This window comes from Hyla sarda, chromosome 7, assembly GCF_029499605.1.
Source record: "Hyla sarda isolate aHylSar1 chromosome 7, aHylSar1.hap1, whole genome shotgun sequence".
NCBI classification, from domain to species: Eukaryota; Metazoa; Chordata; class Amphibia; order Anura; family Hylidae; genus Hyla; species Hyla sarda.
In genome coordinates this window covers 162,151,155-162,173,687 of record NC_079195.1, presented here as the reverse complement: position 1 = coordinate 162,173,687, position 22,533 = coordinate 162,151,155, and the positions used below count along the sequence as shown (strand labels likewise).

The following is a 22,533-nucleotide window of genomic DNA, read 5'->3' as shown; positions in this document are numbered from 1 at the left end:
TTTTTTCTTATTTTATCGAATTATACAGCGTACATTCAAAATGTTGTATTAGTAGTTGTAACTTACTAGATTTCTGTACTCAACAAATGAGCAAATATTGTACACTGAAAAAGTGTTGTTCATATGATTGGTATTTCCATGCCGTGTAGGTCACAGTTTAAGTTTAATTTATTTTTGTTAATGACACAATGAGTAAGCAGAAGTTTCCTGTGTGCAGGCACATATTTAATAGCTACTAGTTTATTTACAATACAAACTCTTGCTAGATGGGAGAAACTAAAAAAGTTTTAATTTTGCGCCAACTGTCGTGTAGGACACACATGGAATTAGCCATGAATAATATAGAGGATGGAATTACCAGCTTTGTCTCTACCTTTGCCGATGATATCAAGCTTTATAGCACGGTACAGTCTATGGAAGATGTACCTTGTCTCCTCTCACATCTTTGTCGGGTATTGTCCCGACTCAGTATTCATTCTTTGGAAAATGTTGGAAAATTATTAAAATATAAAAATTTTATTTTTTAAATAAAATAAAATAAGAGGCAAGGACTCACAGGACAGGGACATTTATAAAGCATTGGTGTGGCCTAAAATATGCTGTTCAGTTCGGGGCGCCAGTTCATAAAAGGGACGACATTCTGGAACTGGAAAGGGTACAGGGTTGTGGAAATAAACTAATAAGGAACACAGAGCATCTTAGTTTATAGGTAAAGAAAGAATATCATTTGTTTACTCTTGAGAAGAGACTTTTAACCCTTTAAAGACTCAGGGTTTTTCTGTTTTTGCACTTTTGTTTTTTCCTCCTCACCTTCTAAAAATCATAACCCTTTCAGTTTTTCACCTACAGACCCATGAGGGCTTGTTTTACGTGCTACCAATTTTACTTTGTAATGACACTTGTCATTTCACCACAAAATCTATGGCGAAACAAAAAAATTATTTGTGGGACAAAATTTAAAAAATGTAAAATAAAATAAAAATATCGTAATTTTTTGCGGCTTCCGATTTTACTCAGTGCACTTTTCGGTAACAATTATTGCTTATCTTTATTTTGTAGGTCCATGCAGTTACAAGGATACTCAATTTATGTAGGTTTTATTTTATTTTACAACATTAAAAAAAATTCTAACTACATGCACCGAAATTAATATATTTACAATTGTCAACTTCTGACCCCTATAACTTTTATTTTTCGGCATACATGGCTATATTAGGGCTAATTTTTGTGCAGTGGTCTGTAGTTTGTATTGGTACCGTTTGTTTTGATGGGACTTTTTGATCAATTTTTTTTTTAGGGTATACAAAATTACCAAAAACGCAATTTTGGACTTTGGAATTTTTTTTATGTATACGCCATCGACCGTGCGGTTTAATTAACATATTTTTATAGTTCGGACATTTATGCACCCGGCGATACCACACATGTTTATTTTTGTTTACATTTGTGTTTTGTTTTTAATGGGAAATGCGGGGGGGGGGGGGGGGGGGGGTTCAAACTTTTATTAGGGAAGGGGTTAATTCACATTTATTGACTTTTTTTTTTTTAACACCATTTTTTTTTTTTTTTTTAAGTCTCCATAGGGGTCTATTACATGCAATCTTCTGATTGCATACACTGTTCAATGCTATGCCATAGCATAGCATTGATCAGTGTTATATGTGCTCGACTGCTCCAGCCTGCTGAGCCTGGCTGGAGCATCGCAGAAGAGATCGGACAGGTAAAGGCCCTCCTGCGGTCCTCTTAGCTGATTGGGACACCGCGGTGATCCCAATCAGCCCAACAGAGTTGCTGGAAATGCTTTATTTTTCATTTTAGACGCGGTGATCAACTTTAATCACCATGTTTAAGGGGTTAATGCCGGGCATCACTTCGAGTGGTGATGTGCGGCATTAGACAAGGGTCCCGGCCGTTGATTGCAGTCGGGACCACACCGCCATGACGTGGGGTCAGATCGTGAACCCGCGTCATAGCAGGGTAGCGGGCACAGGGCATACAGGTACTTCCTGCGTCCTTAACAGGTTAAGGGGGATATGATCAACTTTTAAGTATGTTAAGTATGTTTTATTTGTGCTTCAAAAAGCTCAAGAGCACATTTTCCCCCAACTCATACACAGACTTTGGACCAAAGTCCAAACACAGGAAGTGCCACCTGGAGTGCTGAGGGGGGGGGGGGGCGGGGGTGGGGTCGGGGGTTGAGAGGAGCTATGACTGGATGAGGCTGGACCCCCCCCCCCCCCCCCCCTCAGCACTCCAGGCGGCACTTCCTGTGTTTGGACTTTGGTCCAAAGTCTGTGTATGAGTTGGGGGAAAATGTGCTCTTGAGCTTTTTTAAGCACAAATAAAACATAGAAAACTTCATTTTTTTTAAACAACGTATATTAGAAATATTTTTCATTTACCATAAGGAGTGCAATAGCAAAAATTAGTTTTAATGAGAGTGACCCTTTAATGTCTATGCAGAACTATACTTCATCCACCCGTACCATTTCCTTCACTCTTGGTTGAACTTGATGGGTCTGTGTCTTTTTTCACCCGTACTAACTATGCAAATATCTATATATCTATAACAGCATGCTTTATCACAGGGCAGATGCATGAGGCAGGATGGTGCACCAATGGGCTGGGGAACACCCCCAGTGCAACAGGAAGAGCATTTAAATGCTGGATGTTACTTTCAGTTTCCCTATAACTTCAACGGACTAAGCTCAAAAACAACTCATAACTAGGTTTGCCACTATTTTTGGAACAAAGAAGCCTTTTTTTTTACTAATCCATTAATACCCAGTTAATATCGGCCAAGAAAATGGCTAGGAATTACACAGCGACCACTGTTTTTAATAGACTCCCAGTCATCTTCTAGGACACAAGCATGTCAGTGTTAGGCTACATTTCATGGGGGAGAATTAGCAAACCTTGTGCAAAGGAACAGTGGAGTAGTTACTCATAGCAACCAAGCAGAATCCTTCTTTCATTATTAAAAGGGAGTCTTAAAATTAAATCTGAAATCTGATTTGTTACTATGGGCAATTGCTCTAGTGTTCCTGTGCACAAGGTTTGATAAATCTCCCCCATCGATAATGTCAGAACACCTTACTTTACATTGCCTTTATTTCCTTACCATAGACTAGGTCATCTGGGTCAGGTTCCGTCTTACAGATGAGCTCTAAGGTAGGCGACTCTGAACGTGTGCTGCGCAGAACACCTTCCCTTGAAACCGTCCTGGTCTCCACCACTTCCAGATTCGAATCAGGAATTAATATGGGTTGCTCTATCTCCTGTACCACTACTTCCTCCACCTCACACTTTGGTGCTGAGAGGTGTGACAAAAAAAGGAAAGCAGAGAGGAAAGACATGACAATTAGAAATAACAACACTACATTATTAGCAAAGCTTCAATATCCCTGCAAAAAAATAATACCCCCTGAATACACTGGGTCTCATGCACTGAAACTTGAATTCTTGGAGAATAGAAGAAGCCTTTTGGCTTGTCTATCTCCTACAGCAAGGAGGGAGAAGGGGAGAGAAGCATTTAGCTGAGCACTAGTTCTAGCAATCGCTGGTGGTCTTAACACCCGGACCCTGAACGATTGAAACATTTAATGTGTTTCTATGACATGCCAAAAGATTGTTTTTAACAACAGTGACACTTTAACCCATAATTGGCTGAATATGTATTTTTTGAGAGCTTGGAATTTTCTATAATCCACAAGAAAAATTATCAGACAGCAATATTTTTTTTTTTTCTTTTTTACAGTAACACTTTAAAAAGGGAACCTGTCATTTGTTTTATGCTGCCTAAACAGTGGGCAGTATGAAACAAGTGCAGGAAGTGGGTTCCCGAAACACTATGATTTACTTTGAAATGAATGGAACTGCATAAATCTGTCGGAATTTCTGTGTCCTCAGAACACAGAATTCCATCGGAATTAAAGGGGTATTCCAGGAAAAAACTTTTTTCATATATCAACTGGCTCCAGAAAGTTAAAAAGATTTGTAAATCACTTCTATTAAAAAATCTTAATCCTTTCAGTACTTATGAGCTTCTGAAGTTAAGGTTGTTATTTTCTGTCTAAGTTCTCTCTGATGACACGTGTCTCGGGAACCGCCCAGTTTAGAAGAGGTTTGCTATGGGGATTTGCTTCTAAACTGGGTGGTTCCCGAGACACGTGTCATCAGAGAGCACTTAGACAGAAAAGAACAACCTTAACTTCAGAAGCTCATAAGTACTGTAAGATTTTTTTAATAGAAGTAATTTACAAATCTGTTTAACTTTCTGGAGCCAGTTGATATATATAAAAAAAATGTTTTTCCTGGATAACCCCTTTAAAGCCCCATTGATTTCAATAGGATTCAGCTGCGGAATTCCGCAAAATATAAGCCTGATCTTATTTTTCTGTGGAATGCGAAAAGCAGACCACAGAACCCTATTTAAATCAATAGGCCTTAAAGGGGTACTCCCGTGGAAAACTTTTTTTTTTTTTTTTTTCTTTAAATCAACCGGCGCCAGAAAGTTAAACAGATTTGTAAATCGCTTCTATTAAAAAATCTTAATCTTTCCAGTACTTTTTAGGGGCTGTATACTAAAGAGAAATCCAAAAAAAGAAATGCATTTCCTCTGATGTCATGACCACAGTGCTCTCTTCTGACCTCTGCTGTACATTTTAGGAACTGTCCAGAGCAGAAGAAAATCCCAATAGCAAAAATATGCTGCTCTGGACAGTTCCTAAAATGGACAACAGAGGTCAGCAGAGAGCACTGTCGTCATGACATCAGAGGAAATGCATTTCTTTTTTGGATTTCTCATTAGTATACAGCCCCTAAAAAGTACTGTAAGGATTAAGATTTTTTAATAGACATGATTTACAAATCTGTTTAACTTTGTGGCACCAGTTGATAAAAAAAAAATGGGCGCTGTCAAATTCAAAACATTTTATATGTTGTGCATCTTGGCAAAACATTAAAGGGGTAATCCGCCCCTTAGCATCTTATCCCCTATTCAAAGGATAGGGGATAAGATGTCAGATCGCCGGGGTCCCGCTGCTTCGGCACCCTGCTATCATTTCTGCACAGAGCAAACTTGCTCTGTGCGTAATGACGGGCATTACAGGGGACGAAACATCGTTATGTCATGGCTCCGCCCCCGTGACATCACGGCCCGTCCCCTCTATACAAGTCAATGGGAGGGGGCGTGGCGGCCATCCCGCCCCTCCCATAGACTTGCATTAAGGGGGCAGGCCGTGACGTCACGAGGGGCGGAGCCGTGACATAATGATGCTCCGGCCCTGTATTGCTGGTCATTACGCACAGAGCGAGCATGCTCTGTGCAGTAATGATAGCGGGGTGCTGCAGCGGAGATCCCAGGGGTCCCCAGCAGCGGGACTCCGGTGATCTGACATCTTATCCCCTATCCTTTGGATAGGGGATAAGATGCTTGGGGTGGAGTACCCCTTTAACCTTTCTAATATACTTCATAAGAATTTTTATAGAAATCATGGCTTATAAAATCATGGCTTTTTTCAACCTGAAGCACAGGCATGGACAAAGTCCTGTGAGGGTGGGCTAGAACTCCTCTGTGCTCTCGCCTGTCTGATAGTACTCCACTGTGCTCTCTTCTGTCTGATAGTACTCCTCTGTGCTCTCTAGGACTACTCTGTTGTCTCTCCTGTCTGATAGTACTCCTCTGTGCTCTCTCCTGTATGATAGGACTCCAGTCTTATAGCACTCCTCTGTGTTCTCTCCTGTCTGCTAGGACTCGTCTGTGCTCTCTCCTGTCTGCTAGGACTCCTCTGTGCTCTCTCCTGTCTGATAGCATTCCTCTGTGCTCTCTCTTGTCTGACAGTACTCCTCTGTGCTCTCTCCTGTCTGATAGGACAGGAGAGAGCACAGAGGGGTCCTATCAGACAGGAGAGAGCACAGAGGAGTACTGTCAGACAAGAGAGTCCTATCAGACAGAAGAGTGCTAGCACAACCTCACTTACTGTCCATGCCTGTGCTTCAGCTTGGACAAAGCCATGATTTCTATAAAAAGGAAATAAAATTTTCTTATGAAGTATATTAGAAAGTAGGGATTATCGGTTTGGTCGATATTATCGGCCGATATTCACGATTTTGGGCGTTATCGGTATCGGTAATTACCTTGCTGATAATCCGATAATGCCCGCACCGCCCCCACCGCACCACCCACCGCACCGCGACCGCCCCCTCACCAACCCCACCGCACCGCGTCGCACCCCCCACTGTTCCAGCGTCGCAGCCCCCACCGCACCGCCCCGGCCCCATTGCCTCCCCCATCCTGGTTTTATAATTACCTGTTCCCAGGGGCCCGGGGTCCACGCTACTTCTGGCTCCTGCTGCGTCCTGCGTTACGCTGTGCGCAATGACAAGAGATGTGACGCAACGTCACCGTTAGTGCGCACAGTGACAGCTCAGGAGGACGCCACCGGAGCCAGATGTAGAGTGGACCCTGGGAACAGGTAATTATAAAACCGGGGATGGGGGAGGCAATGGGGCCAGTGCGGTGGGGGGCACGGTGCGGCAGGGGTTCCGGTCGCTGGGGGCGGTGATAGCACTCAGGAGGACCCCCGGACAGGCGGGGGGGGGCGGTTGGGCGGCCTATGGCACCGCAAAAGCCGCTGCAGTTCATTGATTTTAAAGCGCCCGCTTTAAATCTATGATCTGCAGCGGTGTCGCGGGGGGGGGGGGGGGGATAAATAGCCGATAACTTATACTGGAATATAGGTATAAGTTATCGGCTATTGGCCCTAACCGCCACAGATTATCGGTATCGGCCCTAAAAAAAAACAAAAAAAAACGATATCGTTCGATCCCTATTAGAAAGGTTAATGTTTTGCCAAGATGTACAACATATAAAAAGTTTTTGAATCTGACGGTGCCCATTTAAATTGCGGAGTAATTCCACCGTGTGAACATACCCTCAATCAGTGTTGTAGGACTTGTTTTATACTGCTATAGATTTGAGCAGAATAAAACAGGTGACAGATTCCCTCTAAGTCAGTTTCAACTTACCAAGCATCAGATGAACAGAATGTTATACTACTTCAAATTCCACCACTGAAATTCCATAGTGTGCACTGTGCAGCAGAATCCCATTGCCAGCAATGGGATTCTACTGCATCGGAATTTACAACCGAAATTCTTACGCTGGTAAAATTGACAAAGTGGGGAATATTTATTAAAATCTGTGGAGAGGATCAGTTGCCCATAGCAACTGATCAGATTGCTTCTTTCATTTTTGAAAAGGCATCTGAAAATGAAAGAAGCAATCTTATTGGTTGCTTTGGGCAACTGGTCAATTTTTCCTCTGCACAGGTTTTGATAAATTTCCCTCAGGGTCTTTATTCTGTGGTCAATGCAATTAAAGCAATACCCATATTTACATAGTTTTTCTATTATTGTACTACTACTTAAAAAAAAAAATAAAAAAAAAAAAAAACAAATCTTAAAATTGCCCTATTCTAACCCATATTTTTTTTCCATTTACAGGGTTTTCAGAGGGTCACATTTTTTGCATCCTGATCTGGAGTTTTTATGATTTTTGTTTTGATGGGACTTTTTGATCACATTTTATTCATTTTTTCTGGTATATGAAGTAACCAAAAAATCAGCAATTATGGTTTTGTCTTTTTTTTTTTGTTTACAACGTTCAGGATCATAAGCATAAAATTAAGAGATTTTTTAAGTTATTCATTTTACACAACTCATTGCATTCAATGAACAAGGCTATTGCATAGCTGTCACGATGCCGGCTGGCAGGAGGTGGATCCTCTGTGCCAGAGAGGGATAGGCGTGGACCGTGCTAGTGGACCGGTTCTAAGTCACTACTGGTATTCACCAGAGCCCGCCGCAAAGCGGGATGGTCTTGCTGCGGCGGTAGTGACCAGGTCGTATCCACTAGCAACGGCTCAACCTCTCTGACTGCTGAAGATAGGCGCGGTACAAGGGAGTAGACAAAGGCAAGGTCGGACGTAGCAGAAGGTCGGGGCAGGCAGCAAGGATCGTAGTCGGGGGCAACGGCAGGAGGTCTGGAACACAGGCTAGGAACAAACAAGGGAACGCTTTCACTAGGCACAAGGGCAACAAGATCCGGCGAGGGAGTGCAGGGGAAGTGAGGTATATATAAGGAGTGCACAGGTGAACACACTAATTAGAACCACTGCGCCAATCAGCGGCGCAGTGGCCCTTTAAATCGCAGAGACCCGGCGCGCGCGCGCCCTAGGGAGCGGGGCCGCGCGCGCCGGGACAGGACCGACGGAGAGCGAGTCAGGTACGGGAGCCGGGGTGCGCATCGCGAGCGGGCGCCACCCGCATCGCGAATCGCATCCCGGCTGGAGGCGGAACCGCAGCGCACCCGGTCAGTGGATCTGACCGGGGCGCTGCAGCAACGAGGATGAGGCGAGCGCTCCGGGGAGGAACGGGGACCCGGAGCGCTCGGCGTAACAGTACCCCCCCCCTTGGGTCTCCCCCTCTTCTTGGGTCCAAAGAACCTGAGGATCAAAAACTCAATTCTTTCGTGATGAGGTCCGATGCACATTAGGAGGGGTTCCGTGCGGTAACGCACGGCACAGTCCAATCTTTCATTGTTAACACAATTGATGTAGAGGGGTCTGGCGAGACTGGTCACAGGGATGTTGAACCTGTTGATAAGAGAGGCCAAAAAAAAATTTCCTGCAGATCCGGAATCCAAGAAGGCCATAGTAGAGAAGGAGAAGGTAGAGGCAGATATCCGCACAGGCACAGTAAGGCGTGGAGAAGCAGAGTTGACATCAAGAACTGTGTCACCTTTGTGCGGAGTCAGCGTACGTCTTTCCAGGCGGGGAGGACGGATAGGACAATCCTTCAGGAAGTGTTCGGTACCGGCATAGTACAAGCAAAGATTCTCCATGCGGCGTCGTGTCCTCTCTTGAGGTGTCAAGCGAGACCGGTCAACTTGCATAGCCTCCACGGCGGGAGGCACAGGAACGGATTGCAGGGGACCAGAGGAGAGAGGAGCCGGGGAGAAAAAACGCCTCGTGCGAACAAAGTCCATATCCAGGCGGAGCTCCAGAAGCCATTCGGAAAAACGCATGTCAATGCGAGAGGCAAGATGAATGAGTTCATGTAGGTTAGCAGGAGTTTCTCGTGCGGCCAGAACATCTTTAATGTTGCTGGATAGGCCTTTTTTAAAGGTCGCGCAGAGAGCCTCACTATTCCAGGACAACTCGGAAGCAAGAGCACGGAACTGAATGGCGTACTCGCCAACGGAAGAAACACCCTGGGCCAGGTTCAGCAGGGCAGTCTCGGCAGAAGAAGCTCGGGCAGGCTCCTCGAAGACACCACGGACCTCAGCGAAGAAGGACTGGACTGTGGCAGGATCATTGCGGTCCCAGAGCGGTGTGGCCCCAGACAAGGCCTTTCCAGAAAGGAGACCACGGCAGAGTCTAGAGTCCTCATCAAATTTGTCCGGCAGGGACAAGCAGGGGTTAGGAGCGGCCGGTTGCTGCGGAGGAGTTGCAGGAGCCGGCGGAGGAGATGGTTGTTGCAGCTGCTGTGTGTGTGACTAAAGTTGCTGTATCTGCGGCAGCAGCTGCTGTATCTGTGACTGAAGTTGCAGTGTCACGGTGGTCAAGTATGCCAGCTGGTGATTTCGTTGGGTGATCTTTAGGGCTTGCTGGGCGATCACCGTGGAAATGTCGGCAAGACTTGACAGCGGCACCTCAGCGGAATCCATGGCCGGATCTACTGTCACGATGCCGGCTGGCAGGAGGTGGATCCTCTGTGCCAGAGAGGGATAGGCGTGGACCGTGCTAGTGGACCGGTTCTAAGTCACTACTGGTATTCACCAGAGCCCGCCGCAAAGCGGGATGGTCTTGCTGCGGCGGTAGTGACCAGGTCGTATCCACTAGCAACGGCTCAACCTCTCTGACTGCTGAAGATAGGCGCGGTACAAGGGAGTAGACAAAGGCAAGGTCGGACGTAGCAGAAGGTCGGGGCAGGCAGCAAGGATCGTAGTCGGGGGCAACGGCAGGAGGTCTGGAACACAGGCTAGGAACAAACAAGGGAACGCTTTCACTAGGCACAAGGGCAACAAGATCCGGCGAGGGAGTGCAGGGGAAGTGAGGTATATATAAGGAGTGCACAGGTGAACACACTAATTAGAACCACTGCGCCAATCAGCGGCGCAGTGGCCCTTTAAATCGCAGAGACCCGGCGCGCGCGCGCCCTAGGGAGCGGGGCCGCGCGCGCCGGGACAGGAACGACGGAGAGCGAGTCAGGTACGGGAGCCGGGGTGCGCATCGCGAGCGGGCGCCACCCGCATCGCGAATCGCATCCCGGCTGGAGGCGGAACCGCAGCGCACCCGGTCAGTGGATCTGACCGGGGCGCTGCAGCAACGAGGATGAGGCGAGCGCTCCGGGGAGGAACGGGGACCCGGAGCGCTCGGCGTAACAATAGCATTGTACATTGAAACTGTCACTTTGCTACTACAGTCTAATAACAGAGGAGAGGCAATTGGGTGGCACAGAGGTTACCACCGGCCACCATTTTAGCTCATTGTATCACCATGATCTTGGTGCAGGGGTCCAATGAGAGTCCTAAACCCATTGGCACCTGCCACTGTTACCCTTTCCATGCTGTGATCAGCACTTATCACATCATCCAAAGGGTTAACGGCAGACATCAGCGTGAACGCTGATAGCAGCCATCGCTCCTGCACTCTCTACTTAGGTAATAAAAACTTTAGGGCATATATGTACACCCTAGTGCATTAAAGGGGTACTCCACTGGAAAACATTTTCTTTTAAATCAACTGGTGCCAGAAAGTGAAACAGTTTTGCAAATTACTTCTATTAAAAAAGTCTCAATCCTTCCAGTACTTATTAGCTGCTGTATAATACACAGGAAGTTCTTTTCTTTTTGAATTTCCTCTTTCCCTGACCACAGTGCTCTCTGCTGTTCTGCTGACACCTCTGTCCACGTCAGGAACTGTCCAGAGCAAAGGGGAGAAAGGAGATTCAAGAAGAAAAGAACTTCCTGTGTATTATACAGCAGCTAATAAGTACTGGAAGGATTGAGATTTTTTTTTATAGAAGTAATTTGCAAATCTGTTTAACTTTCTGGCACCAGTTGATTTAAAAGAAAAAGGTTTTCCAGTGGAGTACCCCTTTAAGTACCAGGCGGTCACAGCATACATGTACACCCTGTGTCATCTAGAGGTTAATATTTACAGGGTAATTTTTATCCTTCTGCATCCCACTCTTTGCAGCTAATGATCCATATCCACTTCATCCCACTCCATTTTATGTCATTCTGTTCTAGAATTTCACAGGGAATTCAGAATCTTACAGGGATCACTGACATCTGGCCATCAATGTACTCCCCATATACATGGGCCCAAGTGAAAGCCTAATACAGGTAAGCCCTATTACAGGTAGGCAAAAGGAAAGCTTCTCCGGAGATTTACCTTGTGCTCTACCCAATACAAAGGGACAAAGACATCGGAGTTAAAACTAAATATTTTCAAACATTTCATGATTTTCTGCATGCATATGCTGCACCTCAGGTTTGCTATTTTATTTCATGCCAATGTTTGCCATCCTCTAGGCAATCATACTGGTGGAAGTTCTTATGAGATGCTTTCTACGGTGTTATAGAGGGTTCAGAAACCTTCAACTGAGCTGGTCATCACAGGTTTCATTAACAGCCTCTGTCACAGATTCTGGCAACAATCTAGAACTAAACAGCGCAGCATGCAGTCCCACTTTGATAAAACGCCGGACACCATGTTTTTCAGCCATTTAAAAGATCTGGTGCCAGTAAGTTCTAATCCTATGACGGACAAACATGGGCTCCATTATAAGCCTGTGCAGCCTGCAATCATCCAGACTGTCCACATGGAAACCGCATTAGGTAGCCTGGAATAAAACTAAGCCTAAGTCCAAAACCATACCAAAATATGTATCATATGAATTAAAACTAAAACGTCAAAATCCAAGGGTATGCCTCAGATTCGTGGCAGATATTTCAGAAGGGAAAATCCACCGTGTTAACATGTCATTACTGTTCCCGTCATTTTGTCTTCATACAGAGTACCTGTAAGCAAGAGCTCATAGAACCCTCAAACCATAAACATTATGGGCCAGATTTATTAATCTATCTTATACATAAATGTGTTTGAGTTGCCCATAACACCCAAACACAGCTAAGCATTCATTTCTCAAATTGATCTGGTAAAATTATAGCTAAGCTATGATTGGTTGTTATGGGCAATCAGGGCACATTTTAGTCTTAGAAACATTGATAAATTGCTAAAGGTCTTTGCTATAGAAATAGATTTGGCACTGGTAGACTAGTAACTTACACATTACAGCTAACAATAACCCAAAACATTAGGCACCAATAATAAAGTTAGGCACGCTGACTAAGGCTGGGTTCACACTACGTTTTCTCCCATACGGGAGCGTATACGGCAGGGGGTAGCTTAAAGCTCGCACTCCCGTATGTCACCGTATGCGCTCCCGTATGTCATTCATTTCAATGAGCCGGCCGGAGTGAAACGTTTGGTCCGGTCGGCTCATTTTTGCGCCGTATGCGCTTTTACAACCGGACCTAAAACTGTGGTCAACCACGGTTTTAGGTACAGTTGTAAAAGCGCATACGGCGCAAAAATGAGCCGACCGAACGTTTCACTCCGGCCGGCTCATTGAAATGAATGACATACGGGAGCGCATACGGTGACATACGGGAGCGCAAGCTTTTAGCTCCCCCCTGCCGTATGCGCTCCCGTATGGGAGAAAACGTAGTGTGAACCCAGCCTAAGAGGGTTCGTAAATAAATTTAGTGACGCAGGGGCAGAATTATAATTTTTTTAATAAAAGGGCAATAGCTATTGTTGAGAAGAAAGCTGCAAGAGTGAGTGACCTTCAAGAGCCGGCCTCTCTCCTGTTATGCTGTTTTAATAAATTATTGATTCAGGAGAATTCTTGTCAAAGGGGGCAGTTTGATACTGCCAGCACAGATTGGAGAGTGTCAGTAACCCCCAGTCGACAATTTATTCATAAATTTATAGCAGAAATGGACAAATGACACAATGGGGGAGATTTATCAAACGATTCAGACTGTTTTTTCCTGTCTAAATTTGTCGCACAGAAAGTCGCAGTCTAAATATGTGCGACTTTTCTGCGACTTTTGCTGTGGAGGATTTTTAGAACATGATGCATTCTAGTCTATTTTAGACAGAAATGCATTGGAAAATGCATTGGTGCTGAATTTATCAAGTGCGACAAGTCGCATCTGCCCAAAATACGCTGAAACGTCAGACCATGTTGGAGCAGGTCTAAATGCAGTTTAAGCTGTAGACCCTGAAGTCTGAGCACAGAATTTATCAAGGGCTGTGAGACCTTTGATAAATTAGGAGCACAATAGACAGGAGACTAACACATACGCTGGTCTATAAGCATACCCAGAATAGACTAGATTAGTAAATGTCCCCCAATGAGTTCTAAGAAAAGATGACCCAGCATTGCACTTTCATGGTGAATGCAAGCTTGTACTAAAACATACATGTCTAGAGAGCTGGCAGGTCCTCTTTAATTTTTTTTTTTTTTTTATTCTGACATTCATTTGCTATATGCACTTAAATGTGATGAAGTATGTGGTCAGTTTGCCATCTACAAAAACTGGGGTGGGGAAAAAGCCTTCTGGTAATTCTGCCACTTAAGGGGTACTCCGGTTGGAAAACATTTTTTCATGTCAACTTGCTCTAGACCAGTGGTTCTTAAGCTGGGTTCGATCGAACCCCAGGGGTTCGGTGAGTCAGTCTCGCGGGTTCGGCGGAGGTCAAGACACACACCTGACTCATATGATTCGTGATGACATGCCCCGCTTGTCCATCATTGGCTGCAGGTGATCATGTCCCACCTAACAGATCTCAGAGTACTGTTTTACCCTACTGTAAAGGAAGCCTCCTATCATTTGTGGCTCCGCTTCTACGCGATCGCCTGCATGTGTCCCACGCTGGAACGCACCACTTCCGGCACAGCCTCCCGTGATGCACTTCCGGTCCTGCGGTGTCTTAAACAGGCTCAGCCAGACAGTTCCTCTGACAAGCGGACAGCCTGGATGCACGGACGCCACGGGAACAGGTAGGCACTCTGAACCACCACTGCCTTCACTCAATGCCGGGCTAACTGTGTCTAGTTCATAGTTAAGGGGTTATCCAGGAAAAAAACTTTTTTTTATATATCAACTGGCTCCAGAAAGTTAAACAGATTTGTAAATTACTTCTATTAAAAAATCTAAATCCTTTCATTACTTATGAGCTACTGAAGTTGAGTTGTTCTTTTCTGTCTAAGTGCTCTCTGATGACATGTCTCTCGGGAACTGTCCAGAGTAGAAGCAAATCCCCATAGCAAACCTCTTCTACTCTGTGCAGTTCCCGAGACAAGCAGAGATGTCAGCAGAGAGCACTGTTGCCAGACAGAAAAGAACCACTCAACTTCAGAAGCTGATAATTATTAGAAAGATTAAGATTTTTTAATAGAAAGTAATTTACAAATCTGGTTAACTTTCTGCAGCCAGTTGATATATTAAGAATTTTTTCTTAATATATCTGCATGTGTCCCACGCTGGAATGCACCACTTCCAGCGTGGCCTCCCCTGACGCACTTCCGGTCCCGCGGCGTCTTGAACAGGCTCAGTCAGATGGTCCCTCTGACAAGCGGACAGCCTGCACACATGGATGCTGCAGGAACAGGAAGGCACACTGAACCACCACTGCCTTCACTCAATGTCTGGCTAACTGTGTCTAGTTCATAGTTAACCCTATCCTTACACTGAATCACCACTGCCTGTATTCAATATCTTTTTTAACCCTATCCCTACCTAGCTATCCCTGCCTCCAGCCCTTGTTACTTACCTGAATCACCACTGCCTTTATCTACTCAGTAGATTCTACTGTTTGTGTAACCTGGGCTATATCCAACCATATAATTTCTATGTTTTGCAATAAATATTCATTATTATGTTTTTGTGTGAAAATCATGTTTTCACGGTTTTGTTCTTTGTTCTTAATCGTTTTGTTCTTTAATGGTTTTGTTCATTTTGTGCACCTATGTATAAATATATACCTCCTATGTTTTGAACTTGAAAAAATCATATTTTATTTTTCCAATTAAGAAGGGTTTGGTGAATGCGCATATGAAACTGGTGGGGTTCAGTACCTCCAACAAGGTTAAGAACCACTGTATTAGAGCATGTTGAGAGAAGTTGACTTTAAATGTTTCATAACATGTCTACCATATATGCCCTGACCAACCAAACAGTTTTTCATGTTGTAGGTCTTTGGTGGCATCAAGGGAGCCTTAAAGGGGTTATCCGGCAGGAAGGGGGTTAGAACAATGGCATAGTATAGAAAAAAATACAAATAAACCTGTACTTGACACCAGATCTCCCATGGTGCTTTTGGTGTTCTGTCGTGTTCCTGGCTGCAATTCTCTTCCTGAGCTGCAGCATGATGCTTGGGCCCGGAGTAACATCAAGGCCCAGTGTGTCATACTGCCGTTTAACCAGTCACTTGCCGAAGCGGGACATCACTTTGGACAGTGACTGGCTGAGCGGTAATATGAAACACTGGGCCCACGCAGCTGTCACGCCCCCTCCCATAGGCTTGCATTGAGGGGGTGGAGCGTGATGTCACACGGGGGCGGAGCCGTGATCGCCAGTAATCAGACCTGGAGCAAATGTGCTCCGGGACTGATTTTAACAGGTTGCTGCGTACAAGATCACGGGTGTCCCCAGCGGCGGGACCCCCACGATCAGGCATCTTATCCCCTATCCTTTGGATAGGGAATAAGATGTCTAAGCGCCGGAGTAGCCCTTTAAGTGTCAGCAGCTTAGGAAGAGGATTGTAGCATGGGTTTATTTTTTTAGAAAGTGAAAAAGCAAGGCAGCCCGGCACTACAAGGCAGGTAGGAGATGGATCTGGGGTGTGGGTATACACTGCAATTCTGACGTGTGGCGGTGCTCTGGTAACAACAGTAATGCCTCTATCACGTGTAGACAAGAGAAAGGAAAAACCGGCGACTACCCAATCTTGCGTCTTCCAACTCTTTATTGGATAAAATACTTACATTGATTCATAAGGAGGGGACATACACAAGGGGGGTACAGAAAGGCGACAAGCTTCATTTTGCACTGTCTAGTGCTCCATCCGGCCATTCCGGATGGACTTGTGTATGTCCCCTCCTTATGAATTAATGTGAGTATTTTATCCAATAAAGAAGCTGGAAGACGCAAGATTAGCGAATCGCCGGTTTTTCCTCTCTTGTCTACGCGTTTTTTATTTTTTTTAAATAATGCAAAATGGGCATTGTACTAAACCCGTAATGTGAACATAGAAAATTGTTCTAAACCCCCCTTCTGTTGTATAACCCCTTTAAGCCAGCTTGTAACTAAGCACATGATGATCAGAGGTCCGATAACAAAACGATAAGCTGCGTGCACACGCCATGGTCTTGTCATCCTGCAACTAAATTTTATCAAACACTTGAGAATGCATCATCACCACCAATCAGGGATTGCCCAATCCATGTCCTAGGCCCTGCCTGATACTGCCAGCCAAGCATCCCACAGGGCTTACTAACTGAAGGACTCCCTCAAGTAGCCAGTCATTGTAGGCGGATGAGAAACCTAAAGGCCACAAAAATCCCTCCTAATGTAACAACAGGTATGTATGGAGGCATCTGATGAAAACGTGTATTTCACTAGCTTAAACATGTAACATGAGAACAATACATGACCACAATGTCACACATACCTTTATTAGCTAACATTTCTTCCTCCAGATAGCTGTAAATGGAAACCAATCTTATTAATTCACATCCCACAATGCTTTGCTACAATTTGATAAAGTTTGACAATTCTAGACACAAACTAGACCTACCCAACTTCTGCTATATGGACACATATAGTATTTACATGCTGTACAGTCACTGTCCTAAACTATGTCCCATATTTACAAATACTAATAGGATGTGCGCCATGCCTCATATACTTAGTGACCTTATGGGACACAGGATACAGCCACTCCCATATGTAAATATTAAGTAAACCACGCCCCTTATGTTAATGATGCTGACCACACCCATGTCAACTTTTCGGCCCACTTTTAGGCAATAGTGTCACTCCCATTTCGTCTCCCTGTCGACTACACTGTATCAGGAGCTCAGAAAGCAGACCCCCGACGTCATTCACCTGTGTCTGCCCCCAAGACCTAGCTCCTCCTCCTCCTCCTCCCCAGGCATTTCCCGGCGGCTTCTCCTCCTCCGCGGACACTCCGCCTTCCTTCGACGGGAGGAGCCCCCAGTCATAACTTCATCTTCCACTGCCACCCCCTCGGCCCCTGCTGCCCGCTTCGGGCGGCCCCGCGGCTCCGGCCCTCCCGGCATCCGTCCGTCAGCCAGTCCGCTCTCTGTAATGGGCACTGCGCAGGCGCGGTGCTCACCCTCCGGGTCAGCGCTCTTACGTCACTTGGCGTGCGCACCCCCTTGCTTACGACTTGGACCATCTGCGCCTGTGCGAAATGAAAATCGCCTTTGCCCAACAAACATCGCGCATGCACAAAATCTTGAACGTTGCGAAGCTTTACCTGAGCCCGCCCACTTTGTGCACTATCTAGACGTTCATTGGACAGCCTTTAAGGGGGAAGGACCCGAAACTGTAATACGCATGCTCTATTCGTCTGAACTGTGTGCTTTGACTTCTGGGATCTGTAGTTTCATGAAAGTTTTAAGTTTTTTTTTTCTTTATAAAAAAAACTTTATTACAAACGAGCAACACACGGACCTTTAAAAATACGTATTAATAAATGCTGTTAACAGCAAGGTAAAAGTTCGAGCGAGTTGTGAATGTAGAGTTAGGAAAGCAGTACAGTTAGAAATCAAATACCACTGCATCTAGACATCCAGACGGCTAACCTAAGTAAATGAGATCTTAATGTACCGTAGATAGTTTCTTCATTCAGTATCCTAACTATATGTTTTAGGTCAAAATGGCTGCACAATTTTTATATTGCCCATATTTTTTCAGTCATTGAAAAACATTGTTTAGACTTGTCTTTTTATGTCAGTGTCGCTCTGCAGTGTCATATGTGTAAGTTACAGTCAGCAGTCACATTTATGGGCCGCTATGTCATGCCTGTGTATACAGGGTGCCTCTAGCTGTTGCAAAACTACAACTCCCAGCATTCCTGGACAGCAGCTTGAGGCTGCCTGGTTGAGAAACACTGCTGTACAGTATAATGCCTAAATATTTTTCTGTACATTAAGCTTCTGACCTCCATAAACTGATGTAAATCATTGTTATATCTATTAACGCTGTCTTTTCCAGGACATTTTTTATTCTTTTACGTGCCAATAGGCTTACAGAGAGAGACTTCTCCCTCTGTAAAATCACTTTGATGCAATAATCAGCTTTGACATCATGCTGTGTCTGATGGGTTAGGAAGATAAAATTGGTGTTAACTTCAGCGTGTCATACCCGCTGCAGGAGCTGTGCTGGCGCTATTCACACACTGTAAGGGCTCATTCACATGGCAGATTATCCATCCAATTATTCTGGGTAAACATTCTGTGCATGGCCGACACTACTGAAACAATCAGCCTCAGACATGCACCATCTCATCTCTATTGACGGCAATGCATGTATAAAGGGGTATTCCGGCCATAGACATCTTATCCCCTATCTAAAGGATGGGGGATAAGATGTCTGATCGTGGGGGTGCCGACGCTGGGGCCCCCGTGATCTCTATGCAGCACCCAGCATTCTGTCCCGGGCTGCTGCTCCAATGTCCGAAACCTCTGAGTTTCCGGGATTGGAGACGTCACGCCACGCCCCCACCATTCATGTCTATGGGGGGATTAAGGCCATCATGCCCCCTCCCATAGACATGAATGGAGGGGGCACGGTGTGACATCACGAGGGTACATAGTTACATAGTTAGTACGGTCGAAAAAAGACATGTCCATCAAGTTCAACAAGGAAATTAAAGGGTAGGGGTGTGGCGCGATATTGGGGAAGGGATGGGATTTTATATTTGGGATTTATATTTGGGATGGGATTTTATATTTATATTTGGGATGGGATTTTATATTTCTTCATAAACATTAATGTTATTTTGTTCCAGGAATGTATCTAACTAATCCTGTATGTGGCCCCCCCACATACCTGGCTGCCTACCCTTGCTCACCACATACCTGGCTGCCTAACCTGGCCCCCACTAACTACCTACCTACATACCTGGCTACCTTACTACCTTCATACCTGGCCTACATACGTGTCTGCCTAACTACCTACCTACATACCTAGATAGATAGGGACGACTGCAGCAAACCGAAGTAGCAAAAATGAAACTTTTAATCCAGCTTAAAGATGGACAACGTTTCTGTAGTCTCACACCACCGTTTTCAGGTGGACTTGAAAAAGGTGGTGTGAGACCCCAGAAATGTTTTCCATCTTTTAGCTGGATTAAAAGCTTCATTTTTGCTACTTCGGTGTGCTGCAGTCGTCCCTATCTATCTCTGCATTGTTGGACCCAGGACCAGAGCCCCATAGACTGCTTGCACCCATCCACAGGACTTTTCTTTTTTGGGAGTACTGCTGTCTTTCTATTTTTTCTACCTTACCTACATACCTAGCTACCTAACTACCTGTCTACATAAGCACCTACCTACATATCTAGCTGCATAACTACCTAACCACCTACATACTTGGCTACCTAACTATATACCTGCCTACCTACCTACCTACATACCTGGCTGCTTAACTATCTTCCTACATACCTGGCTACCTAACTACCCACATACCTGGCTGCCTACTTACATACCTGGTTACAGAACTACCAACTTACATACCTGGCTAACCTACTACCTAGCTAACTACCTGGATACCTAAATACCTAATTGCATACCTAACTACATACCTGACTTCCTAACTACCTAGCTAGCTACTTACCTACATGCCTGGATACATACCTACCTGGCTAGTTACCTACCTACATATCTGGCTACCTAACTACATAGCTACCTACCTATCTGGCTACATACCTACCTGCCCTTTTCTGTACAGGACACCAAGGAGTGAATTATAACAGTTCTGTGCCTTTAGATGGGGAGATTGTGTAAAGGAGTGATGGCACTATAAAAATGCGGAGTCAAACATGTTTGTCCTGTTAAGAGATGAGTTTTGGAAGGAAGAAGTCATCATGGCGGTCTGATACAGACGGAGAAGAAAAGGAAAGAGTATGCCACCGATCAGAAAAGACATCTGTGAGTTCCCTAGATGTAATTGTAATCAATTATATGGTGTATATATCCTGTGTACATATAGTATATACCTCTATATGGTCCTGTATATAATCAGTTATATAGTATACACATCCTGTCCATGACTGGTATATACCTCTGTATGGAATACAGATCTGTGTACAGCTGGTATCTACCTCTATATGGTCCTGTATATAATCACTTATATAGTATACAGATCCTGTGCACAGCTGGTATCTACCGCTATATATTCCTGTATGTAATCGCTTATATTGTATACAGATCCTGTGTACAGCTAGTATCTACCACTATATGGCCACTGTATGGGGGAATACTGCTCTTTGTATAGTGGTTTTATTCAGTACAGTATGGCGGTATTATCCAGTTATTGTGTGATGGTATATATTTCCTCTTTGTATACCGATATTATTGGTCATGGAAAAATATCTTACCTATGTTGACGTGTTTTCTATATATATATATATATATATATTTTTTTTGTGTAGGGTGGGACATAAGAAGGAATTGGGTAGGATGTAGGATAGGGGCGTGACAGATGTGGCCCTTGCTTTATTTTCTTTGGGGGCCCCGAGTGTTGTCAGTTTGCCCTGTAGGTAAAAAGTTTGTGGTCCCTGGTGCATAAGCTCAGCAAACCCCCCCCACCCCCATTTATTGTCTTATAGATATGCTATCTCTCATATATGTACAGGATAGTTAAAAAAGGTGATGCAAAATGATAGTCGGTTCATAACTCGGAGAACATAACTCATAAAGACACACTATCTATCCAAGTATTATCTATACACTTCCGATGTTTAACCCCTCAAGGATCAAGCGTTTTTCTGTTTTTGCACTTTAGTTTTTTCCTCCTTACCTTTTAAAAATCATAACCCTTTAAATTTTACAGCTAAAAATCCATATTATGGCTTATTTTTTTTGCACCACCAATTCTGCTTTGCAGTGACATCAGTAATTTTACCCAAAAATCGATGGCAAAACGGAAAAAAAAATTGTGCGACAAAATTGAAGAAAAAGGCAATTTTGTAAATTTTGGGGGCTTCCGTTTCTACGCAGTACATTTTTCATTAAAAATGACACCTTATGTTTATTCTGTAGGCCATACCATTAAAATGATACCCTACTTATATAGGTTTGATTTTGTCGTACTTCTGGAAAAAATCATAACTACATGCAGGAAAATGTATACGTTTAAAATTGTGGTCTTCTGACCACTATAACTTTTTTATTTTTCCGCGTATGGGGCGGTTTGAGTGCTCATTTTTTGTGCCATCATAAGTTTTTAGCGGTACCATTTTTGTATTGATCGGACTATTTGATCGCTTTTTATTCATTTTTTCATGATATAAACAGTGAGCAAAAATACATTATTTTGGACTTTGGAATTTTTTTACGCATACGCCATTGACCGTGCAGTTTAATTAATTAGATATTTTTATATGTCGGACATTTACGCATGCGGCGATACCACATATGTTTATATTTATTTTTATTTACATGTTTTTTTTATAATTGGAAAAGGGTGGTGATTTGAAATTTTATTAGGGAAAGGGTTTAAACACATTTATAAACTTTTTTTTAACACTTTTTTTTGCAGTATTATAGCTTCCATAGGGGGCTATATCATTGCACACACTGATTGCTAGCACTGTTCACTGCAAAGCCATAGCTATGCATTGATCAGTGTTATCGGCGGTCGATTGCTCAAGCCTGCATCTCAGGCTTGGAGCAATCAATCGCCAAATGGACGCATCGGAGGAAGGTAAGAGGACCTCTGCTCGCGTCCTAGCTGATCAGGACACCGCATTTTCACTGCAGTGGTCCCGATCAGCCCCACTGAGCAGCCGGGAAGCTTTTATTTTAGTTTTAGGTACGGTGTTCAGCTTTGAATGCCGTGTCTAAAGGGTTAATAGCGCGCAGCACCGCGATTGCTGCTGCGCGCTATTAGCCCCGGGTCCCAGCTTCAGAAACATGCCAGGACCGACCCGATATGACATGGGGTCACCGCGTTATATCGCGGGAGCCGGCCAAGGACGTAAATATACGTTCTTGGTCGTTAAGGCGTTAAAATGGGCTTTCTTTTTTATATATATATATATTTTTTTTTTTTTCAGATTTGTTTTAATACAGATTAACAAAACCAAACATTTAACCTCCCACTCTTTCTGCCCCCACCCCCCCTTGCTGCAGTCAAGA

At 44.3% G+C, this 22,533-nt stretch overlaps 1 protein-coding gene across 3 annotated transcripts in view; it reads right to left on the bottom strand.

Moving 5' to 3' along the window:
- The window catches only part of ZFP91 (ZFP91 zinc finger protein, atypical E3 ubiquitin ligase), a 145,882-nt gene extending 128,035 nt beyond the window's left edge, over nt 1-17,847 (bottom strand). For 2 of the 3 annotated variants that reach the window (XM_056531142.1, XM_056531143.1), the window contains exons 1-3: nt 17,252-17,490; nt 16,815-16,846; nt 3,122-3,313 (exon numbers count right to left, since the gene is read on the bottom strand). In XM_056531142.1, the coding sequence (XP_056387117.1) occupies nt 3,122-3,313; nt 16,815-16,846; nt 17,252-17,445 (418 nt within the window). In that variant the 5' untranslated portion in view covers nt 17,446-17,490. The other variant, XM_056531144.1, reaches the window with a different exon arrangement.
- Between the last annotated feature and the right edge of the window lie 4,686 nt (nt 17,848-22,533).